This window comes from Cyanistes caeruleus, chromosome 2 (assembly GCF_971803275.1).
Source record: "Cyanistes caeruleus chromosome 2, bCyaCae1.hap1.1, whole genome shotgun sequence".
In the NCBI taxonomy this organism is placed as follows: domain Eukaryota; kingdom Metazoa; phylum Chordata; class Aves; order Passeriformes; family Paridae; genus Cyanistes; species Cyanistes caeruleus.
In genome coordinates, this window is record NC_141702.1 from 65,559,112 (window position 1) to 65,576,406 (window position 17,295).

Here is a 17,295-nt window from a genome sequence, read left to right on the forward strand (position 1 = left end):
GCTCAAATATGAATGATTCATATTTCCTTATGTTATTGAACAAATAAATCAATGGCTGATTTCATTCAAAGATAGAGATTATGTGGGACAGATTGTTTTGTTTTTAAGCCCCCTCAAAACACAACACACTGTTATATGGCTTGGGAAGATCCACACAGACATTCTACGTATCCCTTAAGAAAACTATCTCCAGGATTCTCATAACTGCCTCACTGCTGAGCTGTTTCTGCTCCATTTCATAAATGAAAAACAAATGGTTCTCTTGATAAAGGGAATGGGGACAAATTTGCCAAACAGCTGTAATAAAAAAAAAGAACATAAACCTTTTAGATAGAGCTCAAGGGTTCTGCTCCCCACGCTACTAAAGTGTTAATATAACCAAACAGTGCTAGTTTCAATGTAGCTGTGGCACAAATGTAATACTTGCTGGCTCACAGGAGCAATTTATGAGGCTGAATTTTTGTTAGTTTCTTCTTTGGTATGTCTTCTGTTCATCAAGATAAGATCTCTGATTTTTAACACAGCATCTTAATGTTTTTGTTAAGCTATTTAATGCATGGAATGCAATGAGTGAGAATAATTACCACTATATGTAACTCAGCAGCATCTTTAGATATGCAGATCCCTCTCAGAAATGGCCTTATCTAGAATTTTCTCCATGGTGAAGCAAAGCTTCCTTTGACACAGAGAAAAGTGTTATGAAAATGCTCTTGGTAAAATTGCAGTCATGATAGGTTTGGAGTTTACCTTTATATTGCTGTACAGACATTCATTCATTCATTCAGATGAAGCATATAAGGAAAATACATGGTTCTTTGAATAGGGTACAAGTTGAACAGACCTTAAAAAAAAGTTGAAAATCGGCAAGGTATTGTGTGTGGGGCTCAAAGCATGTTACTGGCTCACCTAGTTATGGGTAGAGGTCAGAAAGAAAATCACAATAATAATTACTTTGCCTTTCACAGCTGATCCTGGTAGGAAAAGGCAGTTTCAGATAAGATTAGATCTTTTATTCAATGGCTCCTTCAAAGGAAAAAAGGTCTTAGCCTGGGGCCTTGATGTAACTCTTCAGTGACTACAATCACAGAGATTTCTTTCATTACATGTCTCCCCTCTCAGCTGTTGTCTGAGTGTGGCTTGAAATGGATGTACCCACCAAGCTGGTACAGATGGCTGTGTTCTTGGCTATTGCACAGAATTAATTGTTGTTTTCTATTCCATATATGCCCTTACATTATCCATACCTTGGTAGCTGAGTGCACTGAGCAACCTATGTAACGTATCTCACATGTTCTTTTTCTCCCTGATCCTTTTCCCTGGAGGGGAAAGATGTGCAGCGTGTTGTCTTGCTCTGGGAGCATTGCAAACAGATTTTATGGGAACCTCCTGGCTCACCAAGCCTCATCTCTGCCTGTTGCAGAAACCTACTTTACATAATGCTCTTGTGAGCTGAGCAAGCTCCAGTCAAACATCAGAAATCTTTGTGCTGCTACTGGACAGCTGTTATGCTACTTTCATATAAGTACTGAAAATCTTTCATTTTGAGCTGCAGATTTTCTGCCTTGTTTTTTTGCCAATTCCATCTTGTGTTCATGTTGTTCATGATCTTAATTAGCTTTTTTTCCTTCTAGACTCTCTGTCACACTGAATTTACAGACACCAATCTTTCTCTTAGCATATGTTTTGGTAGGCTGTTGCACTGTTAGTACGGGTTTGACTATGTTTGAGATAATAGTTACTTATCAAAATTAAAGCAGAGAAAAATCATTCCAAATGGACTTAGTTTTTCATTTCTTGCAATCATTAACTTGAACTACAGCAGAATTAGTCCTGTACCGATGTATGACAAAACCCTTCCTTAAATTTTGGGTAAGAAACCTATATATATATTTTTAATATGCATTGCCTAAACATCTAATATGATTCAGTTTAGTGTCCTGCCTCTCCTTAGGTAAGACTTTAAGAATAATCCTACCAGTTTCAAAGGAGTCTCTGTTGAACAAAGTTCCACATGAAATTAAAGGAAACATAACCTTCTGAATCATAAAGTTCTTGCTAATGGCAAGTCAGGAGTGAGGTTGTCCTACCTCAGTCTGAGACCTGAGGCAAGTCATCAAAGCAGTACAGCTCAAACTGTACTGCCTTGGAACAAGTCCCTTGTCGACTGCAGGTCCTGGCCTATAAATACCTGGAAATACCTCCACCTGTGTCATTCTCAGTGTATGGCAAGGCCACAGTGTTTACCCAAGTACAGGGCTGTGGGATGGGGCTGCAGTGCTGAGCCTACAGAGTGGGCTGCTTGGTGGCGAGCTCCCACCAGGCACAGATATTCCTCTCCTCCCCACGGCCATGAAGAACTGCTGCCCTGGAGCACATCTGGCTCATAGAAAGAAAAAAAGCAGAATTGACCTGATTGCTGAATATGATGTTGAGTCACAGACTAGAAAAGAGGCCATTCTGCTGCGCCTCAAATTTATGAGAAACTAGGGCAGTTCAGTGCAAAGGGCTGGGGAACTTCAGCTTTGTGTTTGACACTAGACCTGTCAGGCTTTTCTGCAACTTAGTGTGACAATGACTGCATAGTGTTGATCTGCGGCAAATGATAGATGTTTTTGGAAAAAATGCACTTATTTCATCTGGGTTTATACAGAGTGCCAGAACTGTTTCTTGTTGCATTTTATTTCTTATGGCTATACTTTTGAGGAGCTTTAATTTTTTTTTTTTTTTTGTTAAGAAATTTAGGCTGATTTGGAAATCTTTGTCTTTGCAATTTTCTGCTTCAAGCAGTTGTTGGAAATAGGGAAGTGGGACCTCTTCAAACACTCCTTTGCTTGAAGAAGTCTGGGTCTAGAAGTGATCAACATATCTGATTTTACTCCCTCACTGAATTAAGGAAACATTGTGGATATGGATAACATCAAATTAATGATTGTCTTTTTGGGCCATGTCTTGTTTACTGTTAATAGATATGGGTTTTTTTAATCCATCTGTTTCTCTTACATGATGGATGTTCATCATAAGTCCTTTACTCATGTCAGGCATAAAATACTCAAAGAAAACTTGGAGTCTCACCTGTTTTCATAGTAGAAGGCTGTCTGAGTTTTGTAAAACGGTTGTTTTGACTTGCTGAATGCATAAATATAAGTGAATTTGAGAATCAGTTTTTATGCATAGTTTGGACCATGCAATTCAAATATTTGTCTTGGAAAGGGTTATTTCTGAAGTTCTTTCAGTTAGAAAGTCTCCTATTCTAAGAGAGACATCATCAAGCTTAAATTTTAGCTGCCATGAGCACTGCTCGATCAAATTAGTGTGACTTTGAAAATGATACAAGATCAGAGTGTTTTAAAGTTGCATCCATTTTTCATTCACTTTTGTGAACATGGATTGACTGTGATACTGATAGCTTGGAAGTAAATCAATTTTTTCTCTTTCTGTTCCTAAACTAGCTCAGCTGTGGGTTTTGCCATAGAAATGTTAATAAAACTTCACTCTTACTGTCTGATCTGTCTCCTTTTCTGCCTATCCATTCCTTGTTTAATATCCCCTTTACATTGTTAACTCAATGTAAGAAAAGAAACTTGTAGTCTCCAGTTCTGTTAAGACCTACTGATTCATGGATATCCTGTTGTTCCACTGAACCCTGAGATGTTCACTTTGATGGATCTCTTTTTTTTTCTTACTTCTACTAATGCTGCTTGATTTTAGTGGGGAGGGAAATTATCATGTTCCCAACACAGTTCAATTGGTTAAATACATGATATATATATATATATATATTTTTTTTTAAAACAGGAAATTACGGGGAAAGTGGAATGGAAGCCTTCAAAGAGTTGGCTGCCCAAGAGGGTCTCTGCATTGCTCACTCTGACAAGATCTACAGCAATGCTGGTGAAAAGAGCTTTGATCGCCTGCTCCGCAAGCTGCGAGAGAGGCTACCCAAGGCCAGAGTGGTGGTTTGCTTCTGCGAGGGAATGACAGTCAGGGGGATCCTCATTGCCATGCGGCGCCTGGGAGTGCTTGGGGAGTTCCTGTTAATTGGAAGGTAAGGATCTGAGTGTGCTTTCTCTGCCCTTCCTCTCCCTCTCATCCTGTAGGCAGGCCTTTGATTTCAGAACTGTAGCTTAGGCTACCAAATTAAATAATTTCCATATTTAATTGTCTAGGGAATGGAAAGAAGTGGCAAGATGGTAGAGCAGATTCTCTGGAAGGAGATATGAAGACGTTTGCCAGCTTGATTAGTAGTGATAGCTTTTACTGAACGAAATGTTAATTACTGACTCTTTTATAAGGATATATGATATTACTGTTTTTGTGCTTTTGCACATTCTAGAGGAATGTTTCATGGACAGATTTTTAGATCTGAAGTAGGGAGTGAAGAATTCTGGTTCCAGCATGTGATCTGTGACATGTGACAAAATTTTATGTCACTAAGGCCGACCCCTCATAATTTGAAGCTCCAATCACCAAGTATTTTTGATTACTGAAAGTTTTTTCCAGTCTTATGATTACAGCTTTGCATTCTCAGTTGTACACTTTACTGCGATCTTCACTGTTGAAAGCTGGGGCACTGATATTATACAGGCTGGTTTGGTTTTTAAAACATCAAACTTGCTGATGGTTAAATTAGTATGTATGTGTGTTTTTTATCACCAGAATAACAGTGCAGATGTGTGTTGGACAGAAAAAGGCTGTTTTTATCAAAAAGAGAATGTTTGCTTTGCTCTACTAGAATTTATCTTCGTAGGTATTCACTGAGATGTGAATTTCAGTTCTATCACATACTTTATCCACAATTTCATTTTTGTGATATTTCTTATTTTAAGACTTCTTTGACTTTCACCTTGATTTCTGCAATGTCTTTGTCCATTTTTCTGTCTTGATGAATATTGCTCAAATGATGAGGATGAATATTTTCTGTCTTCTGTGTTAGACTGATAATATTTGCTTTAATCCTTCTATTTCCTCTCTGTTTCTTTATTGATAATTTTAACATTCCTTGAAGGAATGTTTAAATTAATTCCTTCAAGGCCTTTGTCAGTTGTTTCCATGCCTACTTGGCTTCCTTGTCATCTGATCTTATCAGACTTCTTTTTTGTCCCATTCTTTCCCTAAAGTCTTTGCCTCTGTGGTTGTTTTGACTAGGATCCTCTCCTTTTGCTCCATGCTATGGTATTGTCTTCCCCTGACTGTATTGCTCCTCAAAACCACAGTTCTGATGCCTACAAGTCAGATACCTACTCTGGCCCAAGGAATAGACTGAAAGCATTAAGTCACTCTCATCAACTTTTTGTTGCAGTTTTTACTCCCTATCTATTTGAAGCTGAGGTTCTAGAGTATCTCTAGAAGGTTGTGAATATAAGATATAGCACATTTGGAGAGTTGTAGGCGCTAAGATGAAACAAAGGGTAAGGCTGTAGTGAAAATGTTGTGCTCCAGATTGTGCACGGGTTCAAGCGCATCACTTAGTCTGCATCAATTGAAATGAGTAATGGAAGGCTTTGGGAGTGACGTGTTTTACATATGGTTTTTCAGTGAATGGAAGAAACTGAATATAATAAAATTAGCCTCTGTGACAGCATCCCTGATCAAATTTTAGTAAATGCCCTGAAGCTTTGGGTAGTGCTGTGCTTCCTTAGTGTATTGTCACTGTAGCAGTGTCTCATTGTTCACTGATTTTGGTGCACCCTCTTGATGCTGATCATACAGAGAACCAAATAAATTAAACGTCCTACGTTAAGCCACAAACCTTGGTTTCCTGTTAGACCACTTGATCCCCTACTCCTTGGATATGTGGAATGTTTAAGCTTTAAATTTTGACCTTCCAAACATAACACTGGTCCATAAATTTCAGTTGTTTTAGAATTTGTCCAACATTGTAGTTCTGAGCTTTTTGTCAGAAATTCTTACCTATTCAATGGAATAATGGAATTTCTTTGGAAATCACTATGTATTTTTCAGGTGGATTTTCACATACCCTTCCTTCATGCTGTTAATTGAGTATGGGAGACTCCTTTTTAGGGCTGAGTGGGTTCTGTAAAACAGGCTGGTTATTGCTTTGCATAGTCTGGATTGTGCACAACAGCTGGTTGAAATAAAAAGTATTATAGGGCTTGCACATGTTCTTATGTGCTTGCAGAACTAAAAGAAAAGAAGTTTTCTTTGAATTGTCCTAATTAAGTGATTTTAAAAAATGGCAAATTAGCAAACTGGTGAATAAGTAAGTTGCAGTGGAACTGCAGTGCTATGAATTTGGTCATCTATATACAAACAGGAACCAAGGCACACATTAACATTACTTTGATGTGCTATTTAGTCTTTTTTATTCAAGTACCCAGCTAAGCAGAAAACTAAGAGCCTTTTAAGAACATTCTTTTAATTGAGGGAAGTGGGAGTGAATGTGAAATCAAGATTTTTCTTTTTTTTTTTTTTTTTTCTATAATGAGATAAACAAAGCCTTTAGTTTACCCACAGGTTTATTATCAGCCACATTTTATCAACCCCATACTCTGCTCTGACTCATTGCTCATTGTAAAGAGGAAGCCTTTGCAAAGGAACACCTGGCTAAATAGTTCTCTTCCTGCTACATCTTCAATATTGCTGTTTATCAAAGTAGACAGAAGCAGCTTAGCTTAACTAAATTCATGCCATCAGGAAGAGAGCTGGGAACTAAATTTCATTTCTGTTTAATCTGAAGTTGAGTCTCCTTTACTACTGGAAGTGGGAGTCTGTTATTTTAGTGAGAAGAGAATTCCTCTCTCTGAATCTGGAGGGAAGCTGGAATTAAGGCAGTACAATAGATGAAGCTACAATCCTGCCTGAGGCAGAATGGCAGATATTCTGAAATCAATAGTGTTGGAATGTAGCAAAGAATTAGTGAGAAAATTTATTAAACTATGAAATGATGATGATAAATTTTAAAAGGGACTGATAATGAAAGGGAAAGAAGGCAAAGCTTGGTCATGGCTTTTTGTAAAAAAAAAAAAAGAAATATTAGAATAGAATTGGCATAAGCAAAGGCAAAAATTATGTTAAAATTTAACTGTACTCTTAAAGGAATTCAGGTGATAGCTCTTTTAGCTGAAATTAGTTTTGATGTGAAGAAATTAAGTAGGAAGATGCTCAGCCTCATGTGTCTATTCATGTTTATGCAGGGCACTGGGTTTTATATTACTTAATAAGCATCAATTAGATTTTATGAGAATCTTGCAAGATTGACGAATGTCCTATATATCCCCTGAGATAATACATCAAAAAAAGGCATGTAAATGACTATTCAGCATCTGCATGGGTAATGCAAAGCAGATGAAAAACAAATGAAATAACCACTTTTAAGAGATGCTCTGAGGCCATTGGAGAAATTTTTAGATAAATAGTTGAAAATTAAAATGCTCTTTCACGATCTGTTCTCAAACTCCTACACTCAATGGTTTGTGTAAAAGTATGAGGAACCTCACAAAGGAAGGGTTATATTAGTGCACATGCTGTTTCTCAGTACAGTCCTTTGTAAAGGACTAGGTACTGCTTTACTTCTGTAGGCTTTCTGATGCTTTACAGCCTCCATTAATGTTGCTATCTGGGCTGTTGCAGAACTATAAATTTGAAGTGTCAGTAGAATGATCTCTCCTGAAAGTTTGAATGCTTAGCAGCGAAGGTATGGTTGGATTCTCTGCTGTCAATCCATTATGAAGGGCAAGTCTGTTCTTTCTGTGTCTAATAAAAGTAATTTAGCATAGGATGACAGAGCTTTCAGAATACATACTACAGTGAATTTTTTTCTGTCTCCCCCCCCCCTTCAAAAACCAATATTAATAATGGTTTTGGCATTTAAATTCACACTTTCTAAAATATTGACAGTGCATTATCACTGTAAGCTATTTGGTCCTATTATCTGACATTGCTGGATAGGTGGAACTCAATTGCATCCAAGTGCAAGAGTAAACAATTTATTGTCAGGTTGACAGAGAAATGTGACCTGATGTGGTCAGTCCCTGGGCAGCAGGGTGCGTGGGAGGATTTTGGCAGATGCCTAGGGCAGTTATCACCTTCCAAGGCCTGGGATTTTATGGCAGAACACACATGCAATCCCACTGAATTGGTACAGCATTTGATAGAGGCATGCTTTGCCTACCCCAATCAGATCCATCTGTTCCTTAGCACTGAGACTGCTGAGCCTTTTTCAGCTCCATCACAGCAGAGGAAGGAGGGCCTCTGCACTTGAGGATGCCATGGCTAAGGCAGTGACCCAAACCCTTTTACAATAATCACCCTGGTTGTCAAAAAGTGGTAGCACAAATTGACAGGTTCATAACATCATTTTGTGAGGGAGAAAGAAGAATCTGGTCAGGAAGCTGGTCTTTCAGCAAGGAAGCAAGAGAGTGAAGGGACAGAAGTTTCTCACTGTTTGCATCTATTTTAATTGGTAAGAATTATTTTGATTTGTCCCAAGTAGAGTCTCTTGCCTATAATGGTATCTTTTAAGCAACCTCTCTTTTGGTATTTTAACCTGTGAGATTTTTTTCTCCCTGTTTTCTAGCTTTGTTCTGTTCAGTAGGGTGTCTGGCAAGTGGCTGGGTGAGCATTGGGCTGCTGACCAAGCATGGTTATGTTACCTGTGTTACAGATGACAGAGTTTGCACTGCCAAAAGCATGATGTTATGTATTTCCTTTTCATTCAGTTCTGACATCACAAATAACGTAAGAGTATCACAAATACCACCTCACATGTGTGGCTAAGCAGACTGCCTGTCTCTTGCTCCCTGATGAGTCCCTGGTGCTAAAGGCTCATGCATTACTTATAAAATGACTGAGAATATTTTACTGTTGATGGAATATTCTTCATAAAGAAGATGACTATCAGAAGATATGACTATTCTTTTGACTAGCTGAAAGAAAGATGCTGTACTCCACTCTCCAATGCATTGTCTTCATTTGTCATGTGAGCTGCCCCATATTTATGAAAAATCAATGACAAATGCCCACATTCTCCCAAAGCAGCTGAAATGTTTTGCAGGGCCAATGTGTTTAACTCCATTAAGAAAAAATCTGCTGTATTTAGGTATTTAAGAGATTACAAAGAAATCAGTAAGAACTAACAATGTATTGTTTGTGGGGGAAAAAACCCTGCCCTGTGCTAGCACAGACTATCTAGGATAGTTTTGGGCTTTATAAAACATACAAAAATAGTAGATATGGTAGAGTGTTGCTCATGATGCTGTTTTATGCCAACTTGCTATGAATGGGAATGTGTTAAGAAAACTGGTAATAATCCAGCACTGCCAATTGTATATGATTGAACCCAAACCATTCATATTCCATGTGCTGTTTTGGAGAGGGCAGTCTGGATGGTAAAACTCGGTGGTTTGAAAGTCCAAAGTAAAGATGACAACACAACTGGCATGCTGAAAATAAAAAGGAAAATGAAAGTTATAATAAAGTCTTATTAAAAATTTAAGACCCAAATGTTTACTTTCCATGCATTTTGCTGCAGAAGGAGGACTGTTTTTTTCTTCCTGGTACTTCTATGACCAAAGTTGTTTAGAATTACTACTTTTAATATTTCTGTTGTCGTTGACACTCCAAGGTAATGGAAGATTGTGCTTGAAAAAGTGTTTTGATATAATCAGAGGTTTAGCTGGATTTGGATTCAAATTCCTGGATTAAAATTGAGGTAGTCTGTGAAATGCTGAAAAAAGTCATTATAATTTTTCAAATACTTTCAGAATCTAACTGAAGGAATTTAAGCAAAGTATTGTCAATTAAATAGTCCCACCTGGCAACATCAGACCATTTCTTGAACATTATAAAGGTTTGTAATGGGATCCACTGCTATCTTTTAAATCTGAAACCTCAGAACATGTCCCTAGAAAATTTTATACCTTATTAATGGTTCATTTAGTAGTTGCGGCCTATCACCTATTTACCAGGATAAGAATTTATAATCTGTGTGGATGACAACAGAATTACATAATGCAAGAAGACTGAGCAAGCATAATTTTGATTACCCTCTAACATACAATAATATCAATCCATGTTAAAATGTGATTGCATATTAAATGCTAATTAAATAGCAGTATATTTGAGCAGAACTGCATTTTGAGTCTTGATTAAAAAAAGCAATGCTCCCTTTTACAGAGACAAGAAAATACAAGAGAGATATGTACTTATTATGGCAAATGGGATTTATGTATTGCAGTAGGCAATTTTTTAAATATAGGGGTGTTCTTTTGTCTTTTCACTTCTTGCTTCTTATGAGATGTGAGTTAAACAAGGTTTAGTATGAAGTTAAATCTCTTTCATATGGACATCCAGAATTATTTTTAAAGACAGCTATTAACTCTTAGCTATTTCTGTGTATGCACTCAGTGCTTTAAATGAGGATGAAATGTATAGACGAAAGTGAGATACTGGTGGTTTTGTAAATATGACTCAGTTTTACTAAAAGCTGCCCTTTTTTTTGTAGTTTTTTGGTTTGCTTTTTTTTTTTTTTTATTTGTGGCTCAAAATGAGAATTTCTGCTTTATGCAATAAAAAATAGGCACAGAAGAGTAAATTCCAGCCCAGGTGTCTATGTTATTCCTGGTTCTTCACAGAAGAGACTAACACACAATTTTCAGTGTGGTGCTTACTGAAGTCAATCTCCTTTAGAGCAAACAGATCACCAACACGTGTGAGACTCTTCTAGCAGTCTATGTAAATTCCTGCCCACCCTTCCAGGAAACCTCCCATACTGACAGACATGAAATACTAGGCATCCAATAACTTGAAGACATAGGAAAAAGCTAAAACCATTCATCACAGTCTTCTGGGTGTTTTTTTCCTTATGATCTTTACAGTCTTCTGTCTTCACATGCCAATGTATCCAAAGACTTTTTGAAAGAATCATTTTTATAGGGATTTAAGGTTGTAGGCCATGCAGATGTGAAATGGTATGTTTAAACTGTACTTGAGTCTGCTTGCAGATGATCTGTGGTAAGAAATAATTAATAGAATATAATGTTTAGATTAAAAGCAGATTTTTGGGTATCTTTTGCTCTTGGACAACAGTAATATGTCAATCTGGTGTCTATACAGATGCTCGAAAGAAAAAAAAATATCCAGGCTGTTGTTCAGAAGAATAGATGTCATGGATTACAAAAAATAAATATGAGACTTTAACAAAACCAGAATACATATATAAGACTAAAGTAGAAGCAGTGTTGATTATTCAAATACTGATTTATAAGTTGATTTAATGAAGTAAATATTTAGTTTTCTGAAGTGATATGAAAGCTTGTTGGCTTCACAAACAGGACACAAAAACATGTTTTAAAGCAATATACACTGTTTAATGGTAGCCATTAATGTACATTTTTCATAAATGAGAGAAAGTAAAGGACTAGTGTTTTTTTGTTTCTGAAGATGTCATGCAATTGATTATCAAAGCAAAGGAATGCTGCTGTTTACTTGCTTAAGTCACTGGAATAGGATAGGAAACAAAAGCATACAACTAAGTGTCTTAAAATCATTACCAAATGTGATGCTTGAACTTTATGATGGTAAAACTTACGGGGGAAAAACCCCTCACATTTCTAGATTTCTTTAAAACTTCTGGGATTCTATGGCAATTTATGCTTCTTACTTAGCAAAGAAAAGCTAAGACTTGGTTCAGTGTTTTCAAATTTTCTTGGCATGGGTTCTGCAGGAAGAGTTAGCTAAGCTAGTAATGTTCAAGTGAATGCAAGAAAGGACCAACCTTGACAGAAATAATTTACCTTTAAGCTTTCTGCAAAGTTTTCCAACCCTGAAAATGTACAAAAGATTGAGATCTGCTTGTTGGCTATGAACTAATATAGATGTTAGATATTTGAATTATTAAGTAGGGCTGTGTGTGAATGGATTATTTATTAGGCAGTATATGTTTTATCATGCCTCTGCAGAAACCAGGAGCGGGATGGCTGCTGCTCACCTGGAAGATGATGTTGTACTTTTATATGAATGAATCCTATTGAATGATTTTATTTCAAGGGTCTTTGCATAATTTATGTAGGGCCAGACTTTTTCAGGCATGTCTCTGTGAGGCTGAGGTTCTTTATAAATGGCCAAGAATCAAAGCAAAGTTTGTTTTTCTCACAACAGTTCAAATAAGACCCTAATACTGTAACCTTTCAAATTTCTACAGTTTACTTCCAGTTCATTTTAGTGCTCAAATAGAAACAAAAATTAAAGAAGTTCTGGTAAGAACATGAACAAAAGTCACTCAAAATATAAAATCCCATAATTTTTTGTAAGGTTTATTTTTTTAATTTTAAGCAGCAAATGAATCACCTTTTTTTAAAGAGGAAAAACAGAAATAGAAGAATAATCTTACCTAGAATAATTATTATTTATAATATGACATATTATAATATATATTATATCCAATATACTATATTTTTATAATATATATAATTATTATTTAAGAATAATTATTTTCATGTTTCCTGACATGTCTTGGCACAAAGATAGATTTTCCTCTTGCAATATTGGAATATATATCATCAACCGTTAGTAACAGTTTCTGTCTTTGGATCACATTTGGAAAAATATTGATAATAGGGTTAAATTAAGGACTGAATATAATGAAAATTGTCTGAGCTGTGCCCATACAAACAACACTTATTTTGATTGGCACAAGCACACCAAGGGGAAAATAAATTATGTTGCAATTTAAACACCTTTCTCCTGCATCCTGGAAAGGAGGGAGTAAAAAGCTTTAGAGCTCCTGTGAATAATCAGTTGGCTGCACTTTCAATACAGAAACTTAGTGCTTGTTTAAACCTTTGGCTCATTGAGCAGAGAGGGTAAAATAAAAAGCAGGGTATGATGCTGTGGAGAAAGGCCATGTATTTTTATATACTGCCTGTTTTTCATTAATTTTTTTCTTCCTTTTACAAATGCCCTTAACCTAATGGCCTTTGCTGGAGAACCCTGGTACATATCCAAGGCTGGAAAATGTGCACAATGTTCAGCAGTCTGAGGAGCTGAACTCATCTGAAGGGAGGCTAGCCCTGAAGCATCTGTATGAACATGCACTGTGAAAATTTTAGGTGGTTCAAATGTGGTAATCTGGCAGCCAAATACATAATGTCTCAAAAGCAGAAATTAAAGTGGACTAAAGGCAATTGGCCCATGTTGATAGATTCTTAGTCTGTTGGTTTTCTGATGAATTTTTCAGCCAAGAAAAATCCTTTCAGTTTCTGAGGCATAGTAGTGCTTTAGGACCCAATGATATCAAGAACTTGTTTCACAAAGTAAAAGCTGACTCTTTCATGTTTCACTACTGCCTTTTCAGCACCACCAGTCTGTTCTGCTATCAGACTAAAGGACTATGGTCTAAAAGACTGGCCAGCTCTTGACCACATTTCACTCCAGTCTTTACTTACCTGCATCTTAGTTTAGTTATTTGTGTCTCAGAGAGGGAGAATCAAAAGAAGAATTTTGTTTCAAAGCCTTGCAAATTCACTGCTGCCTGATAAGTGACCTGGCACTTATTTTAACTGACTTTAAACCATATGCATTATTCACTATGAGCTATTTGTGGGTAAGCCTTGATACCTAGGGCTCATACAGTTATTTTCCATGCTGGTGATTTGGTTGTATTTATTCCTTCTGTGGGGAGTCAGTTTTAAGGTGTTTTTTTTCTCCTGGCCCTCTTTGAGGATAATACTGGAAGGACATAATGCAAATCAGAGCTAGAAGGAAAAATACATCACTGTTGTTTCGCTTAATAGAAATGGAGTGAACTATTTTTTTCTGCTTTGTAGAGTAAAACTTAATTCCTTAGTTTCGTTGCTAAGATGAGGCTTAAAGTCATCTCTTGCATGTCAACACGAGGATCAGGAAAGCTGCACAATAGGTCAGATTTATGCAATTCTGTATGCAGAAATAAGAATGTGAATGTGACTCCAGTTGTGATTTCTGCTTATTTCTCACAGCAAGGTAAATCATTATGAGTTGCCATTTATAATCTATACATTTTCTCTACTCTTCCTTTAGTGTATCTGAATATTCACTTTTAGCTGCTTCCTTATTGTTATCTATTACCTGCATTCTTCAATTCCTTGCATACTACATTTTGCTCCTTTCATCTTCATCCATCCTTTCTAGGTCTTTCTGCCCCATTTACCTGAGTCTGGACTTTCTTGAACCCTTCAGCACCTGCTATTCTGTGTAGTAAAAAGTCTCCAGTGCTGGTATAATTTCCTTTCTGTCAAGCCATGAAGAATTTTAGCATTTCCTTAATCAGAAATGGAGATAAGCAAAACTTGCTCTTGAAAAGCTTACTCATATAAAGGAGATTCTTGAGGAACAGGTTAATTTCATGGCTCTTCTGCATCATCTGTTTGTTTCTTTTGTATTAGGCAGATGAGCACCCTACACCTAAAGCCATAATTAAATAAACCTGCCAATTCAGGAACGATGTGTCCTCTTTTTGTTTGTGGATGTGCAACAAGCAGTCAAAGAAAAGAGGCCCTCCCCCTCAAAAGTAGCTATGTAGTTGTGTAAGACTGGTCCTTTTGTTGTTTTCAACTGTTCTTGATGTGGCTGTGCATTATTATTGCCATTAAAAAAATACAAGGTGCAGTATTTGTTATCATATCAACCATCGTTGCCTTTACAGAAATAATGTAGTTAACTTGAGTGTCATCTCATGTGCTATCCCTGGTGTTTTAAAACTAAGTTCTGAGGAGAGGCAACGGTATAAGGGAGAGTAACTAGGCCAGTGTTCTGACTTTGGAGATTGACAGTTGATCATTCTCAGATTTGCAAACTGAGTGCATGTGAAGACTCACTAGGAGGTAGCATAATGTAAGCAAACAAACCAAATGTTGAAGTCTATTGAAAGCCCCACTGCTAAGGCCAGTGCTCAGACTGGTTTCCAGTGGAACACCCAGAGTACAAAACTAGAGGTGTTAATCTGCCTGCATCTCAAAGGAATTTGAGAAATCTCAGAAGGGTTATTGCAAACCTTGAATGGCAGGTGGGGAGTCTGCAGCATTTACAAGACACTCTCCATTGTCTCTAAGTTTAATAAAAATAGAAGATGGTAGAGCACAATGTTTCTCGAGAGGTCTATGTCCAAGTATGACTGATTTCTTTTATCTGTTTGCCATTATGTTTATGGGAAAACTTCTTAGATGGGGAGACTTAATTCAAGTAATTGTGCAACCAGCTATTCCAGCAGGGTAACAATTGCAGTTGTAGAGAGATGTAGGCAGAATTAAGAAGGAGGAAAGATAAAAGGCTAAGAAAGGAGAAGAGGTAGCACTAAAATGCAAGAAAGAAAAGCATCCATTATAAGATGGCAAATAGAATGTGGAAGTGGGGGAGGATGAGTTATAAAAGTCTGTACCTAAGACAGAGATGAAAAGTGATAGAGTTTTGGTTACAGGCAATGATTATTTTTTTCTGATCTTGACTGAAATATGTTAAGATATATGAAAAAGCAGAATTGTGACTCCAGACTACAAAAGTGGTGGACCGCTAGCTCATCAGGCTTCCATACAAGAATGCTTTTGTTGGACTGAACCTCTCCAGTAAGATATCAGGGGCTGAATTCTGTTTTCATGCTGCTGTAAATCATGAATGACACTTTGGACTCTTAATGGAAGTGTGAAATATTCTTATATGAATACTGATTATTCTGATATGAAGATGTTACCTGTAAAAAGAGAAATATCATCTGCTCTAGGATTGTGTTTGTTGGTGATGAGCATCCAGTGCCTGTGATTCAAATTAGGATCTTCCACTTTTTCTTCTCTCCTCTGTGAAGCAATATATCCTAGAATGTTGTCTGGCTATTTTGTTTTCAAGGCAGGTGACCGACCTTTCTTGTAATTTTCATCCTGGGTATAGAAATTCCAGAAGCTGTTCTTGTTTAGATCTTCCTAAGCTATTGACTTTGAGAAAAACTGAGTGGTATCTGTGAGTTCCCAAAGTTAGTCTGGATATAAGAAAATGTCTTCTTTGTACTTTATATTTGTTGGCTTTTAATTGAATCAAGTCCTTCTAATGGAACAGGGAATATGAGTCCACCTGGATTAATTTTCGTCATTTATATTAGATATAGCATCATGTTTGTCATGTCATTTTCTAACTAAACACACTGTTTTTAAAATCCTGCATGCTACAAATGCTTTTGGGAAAGAACAGTATTTTAGGTCAGTGAAGTACCATACAAAGAGGAGTGACCTTGGCTCATAACTGACTTTTCTGATCACTACTGCAACTAGTGCAAATTATAATATTTAAAACTGAATAAAAATATTTTAGGAAAGAATGCACAGGAAAGACCAAACACCAAGCAGAAGAGGGAGATAAATTATGTGCTTACAAAAATGTTATTTTGATGTTGCATGAAGGTCATAAGCCCCACTGCTTCAGTGGAGGTGTTCATCATCAGCAGGAGCAGCTGTTCCTCAAGTCATGGAAAGAGATTGACAGGGAGCCTGGAGAAGAAAGTGTTTATTAGAGAGCTGTGGTTCTTTCAGACTGTATAGGCACACTGATAAAAGCTTCCGTTTCTCTGGCAGCTCCAGAAACAGATTCTGCAAGGTGATGGAGACCTATCTAAATTCTCCTTCCCCTAGCTTGAGGCAATGAAAGTGCTATCAAATCTAGTTCTTCATCTTTTAAAAATTGAAGCTTTCCTTAAGCCAGAGTCATTAGATTAGAGAAAACTGGATTTGTGATCCCCTTGTAATATTCAGAGTCCCTTGTAATCAATGATTTTGAGATTGCAGTTTCCACTGAAATGTGGCTGTTTCTTTTGCAAGTTGTTCTACCAGATTAAAATTTACTTTTCCTGTTAACCTCAAATCAATTTGAGTCCCTAGGCAAACAGACCTTCAATACCTGCTCCTTACCTCTCCAAATTCTCCAACTCTGCTCCTGGCAGCCTCTAAAATAAACTTCATGCATTGTTAATGTCTAAATCTGCAGCACAGTGAAAGCTGAAATAGTGGAGACAATCCAAGCATAAATTGAATTTAACATAAAAATAAGACATCAGCTGTTGTATTTTCTGTGTTATTACATGTTGTATGTAACTTAATATGAAGCTCTGTGATCCATTTAAATGAAACTGCCGGAAATTTTCATACTGAGAAGCAGAAGGAGCCTTACTGTGTAACTGAAGTCTCCCCTTGAGGTAGGGAGTGATTTGCATCCCTCTTGGAGTCAGGTCTACTGATCATTATGGAGTATATGGAGAGCTATATGATAGGGGCAGATGTACAGACAGAATAACAGCTGTGCAGTGCTCCAGATTATATG

At 36.9% G+C, this 17,295-nt stretch overlaps 1 protein-coding gene across 3 annotated transcripts in view; it reads left to right on the forward strand.

The window, feature by feature from the left end:
• GRM1 (glutamate metabotropic receptor 1) overlaps positions 1-17,295 on the forward strand; it is a 179,641-nt gene that overhangs the window by 30,359 nt on the left and 131,987 nt on the right. For all 3 annotated transcript variants that reach the window (XM_086877580.1, XM_086877582.1, XM_086877581.1), the window contains exon 2: positions 3,796-4,045. In XM_086877580.1, coding sequence (XP_086733706.1) covers positions 3,796-4,045 — 250 coding nt within the window. The remainder of the gene's footprint in view (positions 1-3,795; positions 4,046-17,295) is intronic.